At 44.1% G+C, this 19,640-nt stretch overlaps 1 protein-coding gene across 1 annotated transcript; it reads right to left on the minus strand.

Annotated features, from left to right (window-relative positions):
* Positions 1 to 72: 72 nt before the first annotated feature.
* On the minus strand, positions 73 to 16,155 carry LOC124034204 (B-cell linker protein-like). The gene is made up of 19 exons (XM_046347078.1): positions 15,991 to 16,155; positions 13,281 to 13,306; positions 13,124 to 13,158; positions 12,895 to 12,935; positions 12,642 to 12,735; positions 12,359 to 12,453; positions 12,192 to 12,255; positions 9,190 to 9,300; positions 8,895 to 8,923; positions 8,646 to 8,682; positions 8,368 to 8,446; positions 8,075 to 8,102; positions 7,275 to 7,305; positions 6,973 to 7,078; positions 3,189 to 3,226; positions 2,612 to 2,655; positions 2,358 to 2,426; positions 1,446 to 1,604; positions 73 to 995 (listed from the first exon to the last, which is right to left on the minus strand). Exons 1-19 carry the CDS (start codon positions 15,997 to 15,999, stop codon positions 879 to 881), a joined length of 1,212 nt encoding a protein of 403 aa, XP_046203034.1. The 5' UTR covers positions 16,000 to 16,155; the 3' UTR covers positions 73 to 878.
* Between the last annotated feature and the right edge of the window lie 3,485 nt (positions 16,156 to 19,640).

Below are 19,640 nucleotides of genomic sequence, written 5' to 3' on the forward strand. Positions count from 1 at the left end.
ACTTTGAGGGAAATAAATGCCATTCACGCTGTTGTGTTGCAAATACAACAAAATGATAAAACACAAACAGGATTTCAAAACATTTCAGACTATATTATTATATAAATAGAAACTTACAGATGGCCCACTTACACAGTATTCAGTCACAACACAGCTGTAGACACAAAATTGAATTCCCCATCACTCACTGAAACAAGCACTGCATAAAGACTCAGAGCAAGAATGAGGTATTGAATATACCTTTTCATAGACTACTCACTACTCTATTCAGGTGCAAGCATTTTAAAATTAATCTAATTTAAATCAAAAATAGGTTAATAAAGTCATACAGACATAATTACAGCATACTTACACACAAACACATACAGTACACAGATATACGGTAATATGTACACTTCTAGCCATTTTCATCACAAAACAAAAATGAGGGTTTGTAATGGATATCTTGTGGTGAGGAACATGACGATTGAAGGTAGTATTTCCAAGTTATCAAATGTATTTAGTTATTAATGGTAGCATTTAATGTACTTTATGAATGGGCTGGTGTAGGTGAGATACACATTTCTGTGGGTTATGAAAATATTTTTGTTTTATTGTCACATACAGAGAAGTGAAATGTACAGGTGCAGTGATGTGTTTTTTTTTACAGGGTCAGCAAAAGTAGCACGGCGGCCCTGGAGCAAATTAGGTGCCTTGCTCAAGGGCACATTGACTGATTTTTCACCTTATCGACTCAGGTATTCAAATCAACGACATTTCAGTTACTGGCCCAACGCTCTAACCGCTAGGCTACCTGCCACCCTATAGTAGTGTAGTGTAGTTTGTCAGGCTGGGTGGGTGGGTGATATATATTGTCTGTGGGTTATGGATAATGTAGTTTATGGATGGGCTGGATGGGTGAGATACGTGGTGTGCTTGGCCTGACTCTTGCTATCGATCAGCAGCAGTTGGTTATTCTTGTGGTGAGAGATGATCTCCTGGAGACTACTGAAAAACTATGATAGAGAGATGGAGGGAGGGAGTAGCGAGGGAAAGAGAGAGAGAGAGAAAGGGAGAGAGAGTTACTACAGTATTGTTATTGCAGAGGTTACAGTACAGTACTAAGTTGCATTCCTTCATCTCTTTTCCACACATCCTCCGTTCCTCCCACATCCCCCCTCTATCCCACCTGACCTCTTCATTCTTTTCCCCCCACATTCTCCCTTTGCAAATTATTTTTGCAAATCCTCCTTTCCTCCTGTGGCCTCTGTCTTTTCCCCTCTCCTTATCCCTCTCTTCTCCTCCTCCCTACCCTCTCACATTTTCATTTCCCCCTTCTCTCTCTTTCTCGCTCTCTCTCTCTGTTTTGTGTCCCCATCTCAACACTCTCGTCCTCATCCTCCCATTCTCTTTCACCGATTCATTATTTTACCCCTTGTTTAGCACTCTACCCCCCGTCTTTTCACCTCCTCGTTCTTCTTGCCCTCCTTTCCGAGGGCGTAGCCGCGTGTCTCCTCCAGAAAGCGGATGGGGATGTTATAGACCTTCTGTCTGTATAGGACAGCCAGTGTGTAGGGCTGACGAGCGTTCTGGGCTGAACTGTGACGTATCAGGAATGCCCCGTCCTACAAGAGGGAGAGGGAGAGAGGGGGAGGAATAGGCCGCGGGAGCGGAGGGAGGGGAGAATGGATATCAGTATCAAAACCCACAGGGTCTTTGAATGAGCATAGATGAATCAGACTCAGTGATGGTGTGTGTATGTGTCAGCTGTAACCCGAGGCTACACACACACAGTCAAATAAAGGAGAGTTGTGATCGAGATTACTCTCACATCGTTACTTGTCTATTTCAGCGTGAAATGAAACAGGTCGGCTGTCTTAGTAAAGACAAAGGGCCAGAGACAGATACGCTCATATAATCAGCAGCATTATAACACATAATCACAAAACATCAGCAGCTACTGAGCAACATATAGAGAGGAGGGGAGAGAACCACAGAGGACCAAGTGGACAGGCTAATTTATCAATGAAGTATTGATTCACTGTTGAGGAATACTGGCTAACTAACTATAACTAATCATATTGATTCAGGAATCACATTGGCCAGGTCCTTCAGAGCTGGGGATTCTTTACCTCTAAGTCATTTTCTGTTTTTCTTTTATATGGTACTTCAAGAACTGTGTGTGTGTGTGTGTGTGTGTGTGTGTGTGTGTGTGTGTGTGTGTGTGTGTGTGTGTGTGTGTGTGTGTGTGTGTGTGTGTGTGTGTGTGTGTGTGTGTGTGTGTGTGTGTGTGTGTGTGTGTGTGTGTGTGTGTGTGTGTGTGTGTGTGTGTGTGTATTTGTGTGTGTGTCTGCTCATCTCCGGTGTGTGTATCCCACCTTGTTGATCTCCATTAAGAGGTCCTCAGCAGTCTTTCTATTGCAGTTTCCAGCGAACCACTCTTTCTCCTGTAACATTACCACAGTTCTCTATGACGCACTCCACTGCCTGCCACCACAGTTATATCCAAGGAAACCCCATACTTCAGGTATATCACCATTTAACTAAGGTTTGCAGCAACATTTGTAGCACTTTAACATGGTATTATGCATGGTTACATGAGAGGTACAGTATGAGAGTGGAAGGCACATACCTCCTTTCCTGCCTGCATGGTTGTCTTCATACCAGAGGGAGAAACTTTGGCATAGAGAGAAATAATGAGTTGTTGACCAACGTGTAAAGTGCTCTACAGCAGGTTTTCCCAAACATGGTCCTGCCCCCTCCCTTGGGTGCATGGTCTGGGTTTTGCCCTAGCACTCCACAGCTGGGGGCGGGGGTGCAGGACCAAGTTTAGGAAACCCTGCTCTACAGTCTATTCAAAATAAAGCATGTAGTTACAATCAAGGCCACAAGTATGCTGGACAGCACTGCTGACAGTAGCCACAGTCACCCTAGATGACGGGGTTAAACAAGTTATAATTATGTTATAATGAAAATGGCTTCCAATTCACATAGGTCATGAAAAATGAACAATATGCACCTCCAACATGTTCATATTATGTGGACAGAAAAACAACACAAATGTAAAGAAATTAAGGATGTCCTTCACTCTGATTAGCAAACCACAGTTGGAGCATTTCAGAGTTCCACACATCCTTTATTTCCATTTCTATGGCTTTCTATCCTTCAGCTGTGACCCAAAACTGGTCCTGTTCCCAGCATGCTCTTACCTGCTGCGGTAGTGTCTATAATGGGCGGGGAAGGGGGGCTGAAACACAGACAACAGGTCCAATGATAGCCAACATGCTTACTATAATAGATGAGCGATATAGGCCTGTGGCTACAACAACATTGAATACGCAGGAACAGTAGGCCTTCAGACTTCAATGACTTAGCTAAGTTATCACAAATCAAACTTTATTTGTCACATGCACCGAATACAACAAGTGTAGAACTTAAAGTGAAATGCTTACTTACAAGCCCTTAACCAACAGTGCAGTTCAAGAAGAGTTAAGGAAATATTTACCATATAAACTGAAGTGAAAAATAATCAAAAGTAATACAATAACATAACAATAACAAAGCTATATACAGGGGGTACCGGTATCGGGTTAGTGTGCGGGGGTACAGGTTATAGGTAATTTGTACATGTAGATAGGGCTGAAGTGACTATGTGTAGATAATAAACAACAAGTAGCAGCAGTGTACAAAACAAATGGGGGGGGGGGTTCAATGTAAATAGTCCGGGTGGCCGTTTGATTGATTGTTCAGCAGTCTTATGGCTTGGGGGTAGAAGCTGTTACGGAGGCTTTTGGTCCAATACTTGGCGCTCCAGTACCGCTTCCCGTGCGGTAGCAGAGAGAACAGTCTATGACTTGGATGACTGGAGTCTCTGAAAATGTTATGGGCTTTCCTCTGACACCGCCTATTATATAGGTCCTGGATGGCAGGAAGCTTGGCCCCAGTGATGTCCTGGGCTGTACGTAATACCCTCTGTAGTGCGTTACCATCAGATGCTGAGCAGTTGCCATACCAGGCGGTGATGCAACCGGTCAGGATGCTCTCGATGGTTCAGCTAAAGAACTTGTTGATGATCTGGGGACCCATGCCAAATCTTTTCAGTCTCCTGTGGGGGAAAAGGTTTTGTTGTGCCCTCTTCACGACTGCCTTGGTGTGTTTGGATCATGATAGCTTGTTGGTGATGTGGACACCAAGAAACTTGAAACTCTCGACCCGCTCCACTACAGCCCCGTTGATGTTGGGGGCCTGTTCGGCCCACCTTTTCCTGTAGTCCACAATCAGCTCCTTTGTCTTGCTCACATTGAGGGAGAGGTTGCTGGCCTGGCCCCACACTGCCAGTTCTCTGACCTCCTCCCTATAGGCTGTCTCATCGTTGTCTGTGATCAGGCCTACCACTGTTGTGTCGTCAGCAAACTTAATGATGGTGTTGAAGTCGTGTTTGGCAAGACAGTCGTGGGTGAACAGGGAGTACAGGAGGGGACTAAGTACACACCCCTGAGGGGCCCCAGTGTTGAGGATCACTGTGGCAGATGTGTTGTTGCCTACCCTTACCACCTGGGGGCGGCCCGCCAGGAAGTCCAGAATCCCGTTGCAGAGGGAGGTGTTTAGTCCCAGGGTCCTTAACTTAGTGATGAGCTTCGTGGGCACTATTGTGTTGAATGCTGAGTTGTAGTCAATGAACAGCATTCTCACATAGATGTTATTTTTGTCCAGGTGAAAAAGTGCAGTGTGGAGTGCGATTAAGATTGCGTCATCTGTTGGATCTGTTGAGGCTATATGCAAATTGGCCTCGGTGTAACGCTCATTCCTTCGATGATAAACGCAAATCCAACCATCACCCCTGGTGAGACAAAACCGCAACTCGTCAGTGAAGAGCACTTTTTGCCAGTCCTGTCTGGTCCAGAGACGGTGGGTTTGTGCACATAGGCAACGTTGTTGCCGGTCATGTTTGGTGAGGACCTGCCTTACAACAGGCCTACAAGCCCTCAGTTCAGCCTCTTTCAGCCTATTGCGGACAGTCTGAGCACTGATGGAGGGTTTGTGCATTCCTGGTGTAACTCGGGCAGTTGTTGTTGCCATCTTGTACCTGTCCTGCAAGTGTGATGTTCAGATGTACCGATCCTGTTCAGGCGTTGTTACACGTGGTCTGCCACTGCGAGGACGATCAGCAGTACGGACATTGCAATTTATTGCCCTGGCCACATCTGCAGTCCTCATGCCTCCTTGCAGCATGCCTAAGGCATGTTCACACAGATGAGCAGGGACCCTGGGCATATTTCTTTTGATGTTTTTCAGAGTCAGTAGAAAGGCTTCTTTAGTGTCCTAAACTTTCATAACTCTGACCTTAATTGCTGTTAGTGTTTTAACAACCGTTCCACAGGTGCATGTTCATTAACCTCTTTTTTTGCTGAGTTTAGGTATTATAGACTGGGTCAGGGAGAGATTGAATGTTGACCTGTTTAAAGGTGTAGTAGGTGTAGTAGGATTCAATCTTAATCCTGTATTGCCTGTTTGATGGTTCGTCTGAGGGCATAGCGGGACTTCTTATAAGCATCCGGATTAGTGTCCCGCTCATTGAAAGCACCAGCTCTAGCCTTTAGCTCGCTGCGGATGTTGCGTGCAATCCATGGCTTCTGGTTGGGATATGTACGCACGGTCACAGTGGGGACGAAGTCATTGCTGCACTTATTGATGAAGCTGATGACTGAGGTGGTATACACCTCAATGTCATTGGATGAATCCCGGAACATATTCCAGTCTGTACTAGCAAAACAGTCCTGTACCGTAGCATTCGCGTCATCTGACCAGGTCACTGGTACTTCCTGCTTTTGTTTTTGCTAATAAGCAGGAATCAGGAGGCTAGAATTATGGTCAGATTTGCCAAATGAAGGGACTGTAGAGCTTTGTATGCATTTCTGTGTGTGGAGTAAAGGTGGTCTAGAGGTTGTTTTCCTCTGGTTGCACATATGACATGCTGGTAAAATTTTTGTAAAACTGACTTAAGTTTGCCTGTATTAAAGTCCCCAGCTAATAGCAGCGCTGCTTTTGATTGAGCATTTTCCTCGCTTGCTTATGGCCTTATAGAGTTGGTTGAGTTGCTGTCTTAGTGCCAGCATCTGTCTGTGGTGGCAAATAGACAGCTTCGAATAATATAGATGAGAAACTCTTGGTAGATAGTCTGGTCTACAGCTTATCATAAGGTACTCTACCTCAGGCGAGCAATACCTCGAGATTTATTTCATATTTAACATCACGAACCAGCTGTTATTAACAAAAAGACACACACCCTCACCCCTCGTCTTTCCAGACAAAGCTTCATCTATATTCTGCTGGTGCATGGAAAATCCCGCCAGCTCTATATTATCGCTGTGGTCGTTCAGCCACGACTCGATGAAACATAAGATATTCCAGTTTTTAATGTCCCGTTGGTAGGATAGTCGTAATCGTAGGTCATCAATTTTGATTTTCCAATGATTGCATGTTAGCCAGTAGAACGGATGGCAGTGGGAGTTTACTCGCTTGCCTACGGATTCTCAGAAGGCAGCCTGACCTGTGCCCCCTTTTCCTTCGTCTTTTATTCACGCAAATTATGGGGTGATGTCCAGAAGTTATTTTTGTTCATAAGAGACGGTAGCAGCAACATTATGTACAAAATAAGTTACAGACAGTACAAAAAAAACAAAAAAATAGCACAGTTGGTTAGGAGCCAGTAAAACATCAGTCATCCTCTTCGGCGCCATCTTAACACTTCAAACATAAGATCCTCTCTATAGACCTCAACAGAATGGAAATCGTTATCAGGCAATACTAAGTGGTATCCATGTGTTTGACTGTTGCTGCTTGTACAGGACTGAAAGTTCATAAAGCATGAACCTGCATCACATGTTTAACACATGTAAAACATGTACTGTATGTTCTTGCAGCGTATAGCATGGTCTCATCCAGTGTGTACATGTATAGTGCTGTGAGAGTGGCTGTGTTCCCAAGCCTCACCTGGGTTTGGGTTCCTTTAGGGATGCAGGGAGGGGGGGTTTGATGCCTGGGGTGGGTGGGGGCAGCTTGCCAGGGAACGCGGAGCGTTTCACATCAGGCGGAGGAGCTGGGGAGGGTCACAGAAACACGGCAATGGACCAGGTTCTGCATTTTCACTTCATGGTTGTGTTCCCAATGGCCCTCAGTTCCCAATGTAGGGCTCTGGTCAAAAGTAGTGCATGTAGGGAACAGGCCATTTGGGATGCAGACATTATCATCATGATCCATCTATTTTTAGTCAGACAGAATGTAGTGTCACTTACCTGTCTTTGCCTCACTGACCAGTAGAGAACTCTGGAATGCAGGAAAGTGTGAAACTCATTCAAATGTGGACACAGATAAGGCCTACACTCCTGCACTAAAAAACATGTTCAGTGGAGAATCTCTGAAATAGGCAAATTCTGTGTTAGAAACCGGCCAGTGTTGTGATGTGTTAAATAATGTGCCCGTAGTGTGTTAAATAATGTGCCCGTAGTGTGTTAAATAATGTGCCCGTAGTGTGTTAAATCATGTGCCCGTAGTGTGTTAAATAATGTGCCCGTAATGTGTTAAATCATGTGCCCGTAGTGTGTTAAATCATGTGCCTGTAGTGTGTTAAATAATGTGCCCGTAGTGTGTTAAGTCATGTGCCCGTAGTGTGTTAAATAATGTGCCCGTAGTGTGTTAAATCATGTGCCCGTAGTGTGTTAAATCATGTGCCCGTAGTGTGTTAAATCATGTGCCCTTAGTGTGTTAAATCATGTGCCCGTAGTGTGTTAAATAATGTGCCCGTAGTGTGTTAAATAATGTGCCCGTAGTGTGTTAAATCATGTGCCCGTAGTGTGTTAAATAATGTGCCCGTAGTGTGTTAAATCATGTGCCCGTAGTGTGTTAAATCATGTGCCCGTAGTGTGTTAAATCATGTGCCCGTAGTGTGTTAAATCATGTGCCCGTAGTGTGTTAAATCATGTGCCCTTAGTGTGTTAAATCATGTGCCCGTAGTGTGTTAAATCATGTGCCCGTAGTGTGTTAAATCATGTGCCCGTAGTGCGTTAAATCATGTGTGAACCATGGAGAAACTCACCGACTTGGCTCTGGGTACTGGAGGTTTTCTACAGAGAAAGACAGACAGACATACATGATGGGATTGAGCTGATATCGCATGTCAAACAATAAAACTCAAAAACAATGCCATGGCTTCTCTCATGACATAGAATGGCACTGGTTTCAGGGATGGTGTCAAGGCCAGTTTAACCCAGTCAATTCAGTTATGCATTTGCATAACTATGAAAAGAATGGAAGTGGTGATATACACCTAAATTACACCAAGATGAGTTTGTGCATTTTGCATCTCGTGTCTTTGACAGGTGTACTCACATGGGCATGGGGGGAGGGGCAATTGCTGTCTTAGGTAGGAGGGGCATCCTTATGGGCCCGCGAGGAGCAGGGGGGCAAGCTGGAGAAACAGGAGTACTTATTCTTGACAGTGCCAAGGATTATTTTCTCTCAAAATAAGCTAAATACGTTTTTTCTTTAATAATTTGGAATTCATGTCCTGTCTCTTTATCTCATATAAAATATATTATCTAGTCAAAACCTCAGTATAAATGCATTGACACTGAGGCTGTATTAGTGATTCTACAGGAGTAACTGACCTGCTGTGGGCTCCAGATACAGGTCATCACTGTCTGCCTGAAACAGAGACACAACACGCATATTAATCACCTCTCTCTGGCCGAATTAGAAATTGTCCAGAGACCAGACATCTCATGGCCCTATGGAACTATGAATATACTGATTGTCCATCAAGAATGTGTTAAAAGGGTACAGCGGATTAGAAGGCTACGGTTTGGGGGTTGGGGTTAGGGGTGAGGCTCTGTCTGTTAACGATGTGTTGGGCTCACCTGTCCTTCATTAGGATCCAGGTAGACATCTGCAAAGAGAAAACAGAGGATGATGCTGTTGCAGAATCACACATCCCTCTAGTGGTGACTTGATGTAATAGCACACCAATGTCCTATCAGGGTTCCAAGACGACATTGCAGATGCATGCCAGATCTTACAACAACTGGATAGGTATTTAACATATCAGCTATGCACAGTTGATGACTTGGAATGCAACCAATGGTTGATGCAATGCACTGCTTGCACCTAAATTACTAGTCGGGCAGAAACTAGACCTATAACTGTAGCGTTTACCTTCCTCTGCAGGGGGAGGGGTGGGAGCAGGGGCAGGGCGGGAGGGAGGAGGGGCAGACTTCTTAGGAGTAGACCTTTTCCCTGGCTTCTCCTTCCTGTCTACCTCAGGAGCTAGAGAGAGAGAGAGAGAGAGGGAAGCTTGACCATCTCAAACTTAACTTACTCGTTTGTTTAAGTTAATTCTCCTGTACAATTACATGCCTCAAGAATTATATGAACTTTTACACTTTTTCATCAATCAATATTCATATCTCTGTATAGGACACAATTCATATCCACATTTAAAATACACAATCATCATATAGGATAAACCCCCACCCATCCAGGACATTTATTCGAAACGGTGCCTGAGGAAGGCCCGCGGCATCATCAAGGACCCCACACACCCCAGCCAAGAGCTGTTCACTCCCTTACTGTCGAGCAGACGTTATCGGACCATGAGGTCGGATACCAACAGGCTCAGAGACAGTTTCTATCTACAAGCCATCAGACTGCTGAACACTTGAACTGGATTGACCGCCTGCTCTGATTCTCCGCACATTAGCACACATGCACTCACTCACTCACTCACACACCCACACAGACATACACACATCCACACACATATTCAGGCTACACACACATCACAACTGCTGCTACCAGACTCAGGTCTGTTCAACGCTGGTCTGAATAATCGGATTCCACGCTTCAAGATTGCTTCGATCATGTGGATTGAGATATGTTCCGCATAGTGTCCGACAATAACATTGATGAATAAGCTGATTTGGTGAGCGAGTTTATTAGCAAGTGCATCCACTGCGTTTAATCAGGGCAAGGTGACCGGAAACATGACCGAATACAAACAGTGTAGCTATTCCCTCCTCAAGGCAATCAAACAAGCTATTCAATATTCAATCAATCCTTATCCCAGTCTGCTGTTCCCACATGCTTCAAGAGGGCCACCATTGTTCCTGTTCCCAATAAAGTGAAGGTAACTGAGTTAAATGACTATCGCCCCGTAGCACTCACTTCCGTCATCATGAAGTGCTTTGAGAGACTAGTCAAGGACCATATCACCTCCACCCTACCTGACACCCTAGACCCACTTCAATTTGCTTACCGCCCCAATAGGTCCACAGACGACGCAATCACAATCACACTGCACACTGCCCTAACCCATCTGGACAAGAGGAATACCTATGTAAGAATGCTGTTCATCGACTACAGCTCAGCATTTACCACCATAGTACCCTCCAAACTCGTCATTAAACTCTTTGCAGCTGGGTCCTGGACTTCCTGACGGGCCACCCCCAGGTGGTGAGGGTAGGTAACAACATCTCCACCCTGCTGATCCTCAACACTTGGGCCCCACAAGGGCATCCAACTCAATCATCAAGTTTGCAGACGACACTACAGTGGTAGACTTGATTACCAACAATGACGAGACGGCCTACAGGGAGGAGGTGAGGGCCCTCGGAGTGTGGTTTCAGGAAAATAACTTCACACTCAATGTCCACAAAACAAAGGAGATGATCGTGGACTTCAGGAAACAGCAGAGGGAGCAGCCCCCTATCCACATCGACGGGACAGTAGTGGAGAAGGTGGAAAGTTTTAAGCTCCTCGGCGTACACATCACGGACAAACTGAAATGGTTCACCCACACAGACAGCGTGTGAAGAAGGCGCAGCAGCGCCTCTTCAACCTCAGGAGGCTGAAGAAATTCTGCACAAGTTGCACAAGTTAAACAAGTTAAACACTTGCAGCTGAATCCCTTTCCTCTAAACACCTGTATCATACTTATGCTAAAATCTTTATTCTATTCTACTGAGCCATTTACTTTATGTATGTATTAGTATATTTTATTATTTCTTATTATCCTTGTATAGAAAAAACCTGCAAGTATGCATTTCTTTGGTCAGTGTATACCATAAATACGACTAATAACACTTGAAACTTGCATGTCCTGGACAAAGAGGATAGAGAGAGGAAGATAGAGAGGGGAGGATAGAGAGAGGAGGACAGAGGGAGGAGGATAGAGAGGGGAGGATAGAGAAAGGAGGATGGAGAGAAGAGGATTGAGAGAGGGGAGGATATAGAGAAGAGGACAGAGAGGAGGATAGAGAAATGAGGATACGTGAGAGGAGGATAGAGAGAAGAAGATAGATAGAGAGGAGGATAGAGATAGAGACAGGGTAGGATAGAGAGAGGGGAGGATAAAGAGAGGAGGATAGAGAAGATGATAGAGAGAGGAGGACATAGAGGAGAGGATAGAGAAATGAGGATAGAGAGAGGACAGAGAGAGGAGGATAGAGAAAGAAGGATAGAGAAAGAAGGATAGAGAAAGGATGATAGAGAGAAGATAATAGAGAAAGGATGATAGAGAGAAGATAATAGAGAAAGGATGATAGAGAGAAGATAATAGAGAAAGAATGATAGAGATAAGATAATAGAGAAAGGATGATAGAGAGAAGATAATAGAGAAAGAATGATAGAGAGAAGATAATAGAGAAAGGATGATAGAGAGAAGATAATAGAGAAAGAATGATAGAGATAAGATAATAGAGAAAGGATGATAGAGAGAAGATAATAGAGAAAGAATGATAGAGAGAAGATAATACAGAAAGGAGGACAGGGAGGGGAGGATAGAGAAAGGAGAATAGAGAGAAGAGGACAGAGAGGAGGGTAGAAAGAAGAGGATAGAGAGAGGAGGATAGCGAGAAGAGGATAGAGAGAGGAGGATAGACAGAAGAGGATAGCGAGAAGAGGATAGAGAGAAGAGGATAGAGAGAGGGGAGGATAGAGAGAAGAGGATAGAGAGAGGAGGATAGAGAGAAGAGGATAGAGAGAGGGGAGGATAGAGAGAGGAGGATAGAGAGAGGAGGATAGACAGAAGATGATAGAGAGAGAGGAGGATAGAGAGAAGATAGAGAGAAGATAGAGAGAGGAGGATAGAGAGGGGAGGATGGAGAGAAGATGATAGAGAGAGGAGGATAGAAAGACGGGTTTAGAGAGAGGTGTCTCACGTTTCTTGGTGTTGGGGTCGATGTAGAACTCCTCAGGGTCAGGCTGATGGTGAGGCTGCTGTTTCTATAGAGGGGAAAGACAACATTAAATAACACTAAAGGTATCTAGACACACAGAGACAGGCTAGCCAGAGGTAGGCATGGGCATTGATACTCTGATAGTTTACCGATGCTTTGCCCATGGGCGCCATCTTGGCTGGCCTTGGGGGTGGAGCTGCCTGTCTTTTGGGAAGAACACGATTGGACCTCTCTGAAGAACTATCTGTGGAACACAAAAACAGCAACAAGAAAATGGTGTTTTCACATAAAAACACACCTCAAAACATTACATACAAATTATAACTTGAGATCCACGCACCAAACTCCCATTGGCATCAATGCATACTTTCCATGAAAGTCAGATTTCTGCTCATCTCAAATGAGAAGGATAGTCTACAGTGGTGGTGTTACCTAAATAGACGTTCTCCTCCACATGTCTGGGAGGAACCTTCATGGCCGGTCGCTCACAGGGGGGAGCCTCATATGTGTTCCCATCCTCATCGTCCTGTGATACACACAAGAAGACCATTACATTACATTTACATTTAAGTCATTTAGCAGACACTCTTATCCAGAGCGACTTACAAATTGACACAGGACCTCTCAACAAAATATCCATTGGCGTGTCAGTCTGGGCCGTGTGTATGTGTGTTTTTCTACTTACAAACTCATCTTCTGGCCAGCCACCATACCCCGCATTGTTCTCTGAAACAAATCAATAGAGACAGAGAAAGTAGAGAAGGGGGATGGAGAAAGAGAGAGAGAAATTGGGGAGAGGAGAGGAGAGGTAGAGCGACGAGGGAGAGAGCAGAAGAAGCACATCACATTAGAACTTCCATATAGAGGATCCCTATAACAACGAGCATAATATGGGGGATTTCCTGAAGGCTCACCTATTCTTTTGGGTGGAGCTGGAGGCCCACTGTGTCTGTAATGAAAAAGAGAGATGTTACTTGCGTGCTGTGTCATGTCAGTGGCTTATGTTTCTGGCCAGAGGAAGGCATATAAGACTGAAGAGAAAAACGTTTATCTACACTGTAGGCTACTTACAGGTTCTTCAATTTTCCAAAGAAACTCTGAAAAAGGAAACGGAATTGACTGTGAAGTCTGTAGCACACACACGAACACAATCACGATGCAATCTCAACAATATTGTTTTCATACCGGTTGTGTGACATCATACGATAAACGGTGCCGTTACACTATATGTCTGGCCAATCCCAGATATTTACATGTAATTAACTCTCCCATCAGACTCGCTATCAGAGCCACTACACAGGCTGTGTCAATGACTGCTTTATGTTCCGAAGGTCACTAAGCTAGACAAAAGAGCTTTAATCCAAAGCCAAGACCTCAGGTCAGAATAAATTAGATTGAAACAACTTTGAAGATGACTAACGATCACAAACTACCACAGGGGAATATTGAGAATTTAGATGGTCCCAACAATCTAAAAGACGTCTTTTATACTAGCCTTAGTAGGTGAAAGAAACTATTTACACAGATGATTACACAAAGGACAAATGATCTAGTGAAGCCACATCAATATGTGTATGTGGGAGAGGAGGATAATAGAGGCTGTAATGTGTGGCACACTGTCCCCGCGATGAAACAGATGACTAAAACCAGGAAGTGTACTTGGCTGTGTTTTCACAGCATGGCAGGTCAGAGAGGAGAGGAAGGACTGATGTAAATGATCCCAGAAATAGAGAGGGGGAGGGAAAGGGGAGAATGAGACAGGGAGAGTGGATATGGGAGGGGGGGCAAGAGAAGAACAGTTTGAGTTGATTCATCTGGTTAATGTTTAGATATCCTGTGTGTCAACATTGATAATGAACAAAGCCAGCCCACATGGTATTTGCTAAAGTCTCTCTTTAGCAAACACATCTATGTTCTGTTCTGCTGTATCCCATTACTTAAACAGTGTCATTATCAATCAACGAATCAGTCAATCTATCAACTAATCATTCCATGAAACTTTTATAGACTGCAGGGATTCTCTGGCATTATGGTTAGCCAGCTGTAGGTCTGTTTAATTAGTGGAAAGGAAGATGTCATGAGTCATAACTGATATCTATGCCTCAGGTCGACACTACTTTGAATATCATTTCCCCCATTGTTACAGTCCTAGGCGCCGTCTTTAACATATTCATGTCCTGACACGTCTTAAATCACTAGCATGTCCTGTTTAGTGTGGTTAACTGAATAACTCAACTACCTTTCAAGTAGTTTGTATATAGACCAAGAAAGGCCGCAACATGTTGATTACGAAATATATAAAAGTACAGCAAATACAGCAACTAAGCTGAGGATTCCTTACTTTGTTATTGTTTGTGTCCCAGGCAGCAGAGTTGAAATCTGTCACGCGTGTTCATTATCCAATTAACAGTATCTGCGTAAATCCTTTCAAATAGAAATCTCTTGTTTTTCACCCAGTCTGAATATCCCAGTCTAATTTTGGAGAAGGGAGCCGGCAATGTGTTCAATAATGAGCTCGGCTGGACAACATCTATGATATGAAAACGATACATTGATGGTTGTGTTCTGAGCTATAGCCCTTTAAGCAAGGGAGAGTGATCGTGACCACAGAAAAGGACATTGTTATGGACCGGGGGAGACCATAAACTACCAGCAAGAAAAGGGAAATGGCCGCGTGACTATGAATCGTATCTGATGCAAACAGGGACAGAGCACAGTGCAGTTGCACTGGCTAATGCTAAGCTGCTCACAGGTGTGCTGGCTTCTGGTTCTGCCTAGTAACGTGCTATGGTACAGCCATATATGTATTGGGTAACTATTTTCTAGAGGTTTATCTTACAGTGTATTTCACATCATGGCACCTTACTATTGTACAAGCAAAACCCTTAGATATCATGGACTTCAATACTACTAGACCAGATAGCCTCCCAGTATGTGATCGTGGCTACTGCGACCTCTTCCAAGAGATCTGCACCTTTCTGGCACAGATCAGGTGGTTGTGGCTCCCTCTGGCCACATCCCAATATCACCCCTTCTTCCCAAAGTGTGCACTTCTTCACTTACCTTCACTGATTTAAAAGATAATGACTGATATAAGAAATATGGTGGAAACCCTCTCTAGCCCAATCCTGTCAATCCTATGCTTTTAAATGTGTGTGAAGTAGTGAACGAGTGTACACTTCAGGAGAAAGGAGATATTATCGGCACGCCCCCCCCGAAAACACCAATGGATCTCAAGCCCTGCATCGGCTGTTCCCTTTCAATCACTACACGTATCATTATTTAATAACAAATAAATACAGAATTAACGACTATTAATGCGCATGGACATGTTGCAGTGAAAACCTTTCATTTAGGGAATGATTTTAATGACTGGTAAACATTCTAATCTTAGGCATTACACAGCTGTGTGATATTGGGTGCTTGTGTAGGCAGAGAAATTGAAAGCAATAACTGGGAGCAGGTGACACCGTTTACTTGATCAACAACAGAGCCACTGTACGAAAAGTGAAAGTCCACACTGTATAACACTGTAAAACTGTATGACTCATCATTATAACAATCCTCACAGTTCTCCATTCCGTAATGAAGGTAGCCTACTACTGTATTTCTAAGTTTCTGAACAATTTGTTGCAACGTTATATGCAAATTGGGCTGTGTGTAATTTCCTTTTATCAACGCAAAGTGAGACGTCTGTACAAAGTTTAAATGTTCTAAAGTTTATATGTTCTATCATTGTCTGACTATTTTCAGAAGGTAACAAATTGAAACTGTACATTACCATTGTCATAATTTTGGAGTCTCTCTTCTCAACTCATGAGGAAATTCCTTTGTTGCTGACCTCAGATGCAAATACACATTAGAGTAAGAGCGGGACAAGGAACACTGAACTATGAACAGTTAGGCTAGCAGCTACAACAGTCCTGATGCGCCTCTCTCTCTCTCTCTCTCTCTCTCTCTCTCTCTGATCATTTGCATTCCACCCCCGTCACTCTGACTGCTAAGTGCCACCTGGTTTACAGCCTGTCCTACTTGTTGCCTGGCTGCCGCTAAAAAAACTCAATAAATGTTAAAGTTACATTTTTGAATCAGAAAAGTTGTATGGTCCTATATGCAGCATAAGGAAGAGTGCACTTTAACTTCTGAGAACAGGCAAAGTCCAGTGGAGACCCATCATTCAGGGCAGGTGGGGTAGAGCCCCACCTGTTTTCAACCCAGCATTTGTAGCATTTAAAAAAAAATAGATGTTATTTTGGAATTAAAACATGTCACATATTGGTTCGCAAACAATGTAAAATATATATATATAATTTAGTTGTAACGGCTCTCTTCTATCTCCTCCTCCGACGAAGAGGTAGAACAAGGATCGGACCAAAATGCAGCGTGATGATGATTCTGTCATGCGGGTGAAAGAGGACCCAAAAGCGACTTGGCGAAAACAGAGTCTTTAATCCAGTAAAGTAAATACAAACAAAAAACACAACTTTCACTCGAAATGACGAGGACAAACTGGAGACTCGATCTTGAACAGCAGGTGAACAGCAGGTTGCCTCGGGAAGGCACTTGAACCAGACAGACTCAGACACCTGCTCACCACGCAGCATCTGAGGAAAACACGACACGACAGGGCGATACACAAACACAGCACGGTGAATTCTAGACAAGGAACCGACAGGACAGGAACGGAACACAAAGGAAGAAATAGGGACTCTAATCAGGGGAAAGGATCGGGAACAGGTGTGGGAAGACTAAATGATTGATTAGGGGAATAGGAACAGCTGGGAGCAGGAACGGAACGATAGAGAGAAGAGAGAGCGAGAGAGTGAGAGAGGGAGGGGGAGAGAGAGGGATAGAAAGAGGGAAAGAACCTAATAAGACCAGCAGAGGGAAACGAATAGAATGGGAAGCACAGGGACAAGACAAGATAATAAATGACAAAACATGACAGTTTCATGATATTTTAATGAAGAAAAACCTATACATACAGAAACTACAAAAATAACGAAATGAAAATAATGAAAACCGAAACAGCCCTATCTGGTGCAAACACAAAGACAGGAACAATCACCCACGAAACATTCACAGAATATGGCTGCCTAAATATGGTTCCCAATCAGAGACAACGATAAATCACCTGACTCTGATTGAGAACCGCCTCAGGCAGCCATAGACTAATTAGTCACCCCACAAAACCCCAAGACAAAAAAACACACCACAATAACCCATGTCACACCCTGGCCTGACCAAACAAATAAAGAAAACACAAAATACTAAGACCAAGGCGTGACATTAGTTAATAAAACCGTATACAGACATGGTCTCTTTTCTGTTTTCTTGAGTAAGACAACTCCAAAATGCCGGTGATTCAGTGGTGGTGGGGCAAGCCAGCAGAAAATATGGAGCGTTGCGCCATATTTTGCTCAGCGTTCTGTCACTCATGGGGACACTACGTCAAGGCCAAGTCTAAGGGTAGAGCTCGAAAATTCTAGCTACTAGGGTACTGCCATAGAGTTACATTAGAAGTTCACATCCAAGAAGGCTCAAGGTCATTGGACACAGATAAAATTATGTCAAATCATGTTATATGTACAGTAGCTTTGATTGGGCTGATCATGTCAACATCATACTTTCAAAATCTTAGCTAGCAGTCATCATCATGAATCAAGTCAACAATCTATCTAATCTAAATGAAATCAAATGTTATTTGTCACATGCGCCGAATACAACCTTACAGTGAAATGCTTACTTACAAGCCCTTAACCAACAATGCAGTTTTAAGACAACACCCCCCCCCCCAAAAAAAGTAAGAGATAAGAATAACAAATAATTAAAAGAGCAGCAGTGAATAACAATAGTGGGGCTATATACAGGGGGTACCGGTACAGAGTCAATGTGCGGGGGCAGCGGTGTCGAGGTAATTGAGGTAATATGTAAATGTAGGTAGAGTTACTAAAGATAATAACAGAGAGTAGCAGCAGCGTGGAAGAGGGTGGGACAGGGGGGACAATGCAAATAGTCTGGGTGGACATTTGATTAGCTATTCAGGAGTCTTATGGCTTGGGGTAGAAGCTGTTTAGAAGCCTCTTGGACCTAGACTTTGCACTCCAGTACCGCTTGCCATGCGGTAGCAGAGAGAACAGTCTATTACTGGGGTGGCTGGAGTCTTTGACAATTTTTAGGGCCTTCCTCTGACACCTCCTGGTATAGAGGTCCTGGTGATGTGCTGGGCCGTACGCACTACCCTCTGTAGTGCCTTGCGGTCGGGGGCCGAGCAGTTGCCATACTAGGCAGTGATGCAACCCATCAGGATGCTCTCGATGGTGCAGCTGTGAAACCTTTTGAAGATCTGAGGACCCATGCCAAATCTTTTCAGTCTCCTTAGGGGAGCACACGACTGTCTTGGTGTGCTTGGACCATGTTAGTTTGTTGGTGATGTGTATTTCCTGGCAACAGACGTGAGTGCTACGGGTCGGTAGTCATTTAGGCAGGTTACCTTAGTGTTCTTGGGCACAGGGACTATGGTGGTCTGCTTGTAACATGTTGGTATTACAGACTCAGACAGGGAGAGGTTGAAAATGTCAGTGAAGACACTTGCCAGTTGGTCAGAGCATGCTTTGTGTTCACGTCCTGGCAATCCATCTGGCCCTGCCTTATGAAATTTGACCTGTTTAAAGGTCTTACTCACAACGGCTCCGGAGAGAGTGATCACACAGTCATCAGGAACAGCTGATGCTCTCATGCATGTTTCAGTGTTACTTGCCTCGAAGCGAGCATAAAAGTTATTTAGCTCGTCTGGTAGGCTTGTGTCACTGGGCAGCCCTCGGCTGTGCTTCCCTTTGTAGTCTGTAATAGTTTGCAAGCCCTGCCACATCTGACGAGCATCGGAGCCGATGTAGTACGATTCGATCTTAGTCCTGTATTGACGCTTTGCCTGTTTGATGGTTCGTCGGAGGGCAAAGAGGGATTTCTTTTAAGCTTCCAGTTTAGAGTCCCGCCCCTTGAAAGCAGCAGCTCTACCCTTTAGCTCAGTGCAAATGTTGCCTGTAATCCATGGCTTCTGGTTTGGGTATGTGCGTACAGGCACTGTGTGGACGTCATCCTCAATGCACTTATTTATAAAGCCAGTGACTGGTGTGGTGTACTCCTCAATGCTATCGGAAGAATCCCGGAACATAATCCAATCTGTGTTAGCAAAACAGTACTGTAGATTAGTATCTGCTTCGACTGACCACTTTTTTATAGACCAATTCACAAGCAAAAATAAAAGCAGGAAGCGCCAGTAAGCAAGAATCAGGAGGATAGAATTATGGTCAGATTTGCCAAATGGAGGGCGAGGGAGAGCTTTGTACATGTCTCTGTGTGTGGAGTAAAGGTGGTCTTGAATTGTTTTTGCCTTTGGTTGCACATTTAACAAGCTGATAGAAATTAGGT

This window comes from Oncorhynchus gorbuscha, linkage group LG04 (genome assembly GCF_021184085.1).
Source record: "Oncorhynchus gorbuscha isolate QuinsamMale2020 ecotype Even-year linkage group LG04, OgorEven_v1.0, whole genome shotgun sequence".
NCBI lineage: Eukaryota > Metazoa > Chordata > Actinopteri > Salmoniformes > Salmonidae > Oncorhynchus > Oncorhynchus gorbuscha.

Excerpts from the sequence above, each read along its gene's own strand:
- LOC124034204 (XM_046347078.1), bottom strand. Across the intron at positions 12,256-12,358 it reads CGCCCATGGGCAAAGCATCG|AAACAGCAGCCTCACCATCA; the intron begins GTAAACTATCAG and ends TCCCCTCTATAG. Across the intron at positions 9,301-12,191 it reads CGACCCCAACACCAAGAAAC|CTCCTGAGGTAGACAGGAAG; the intron begins GTGAGACACCTC and ends CTCTCTCTCTAG.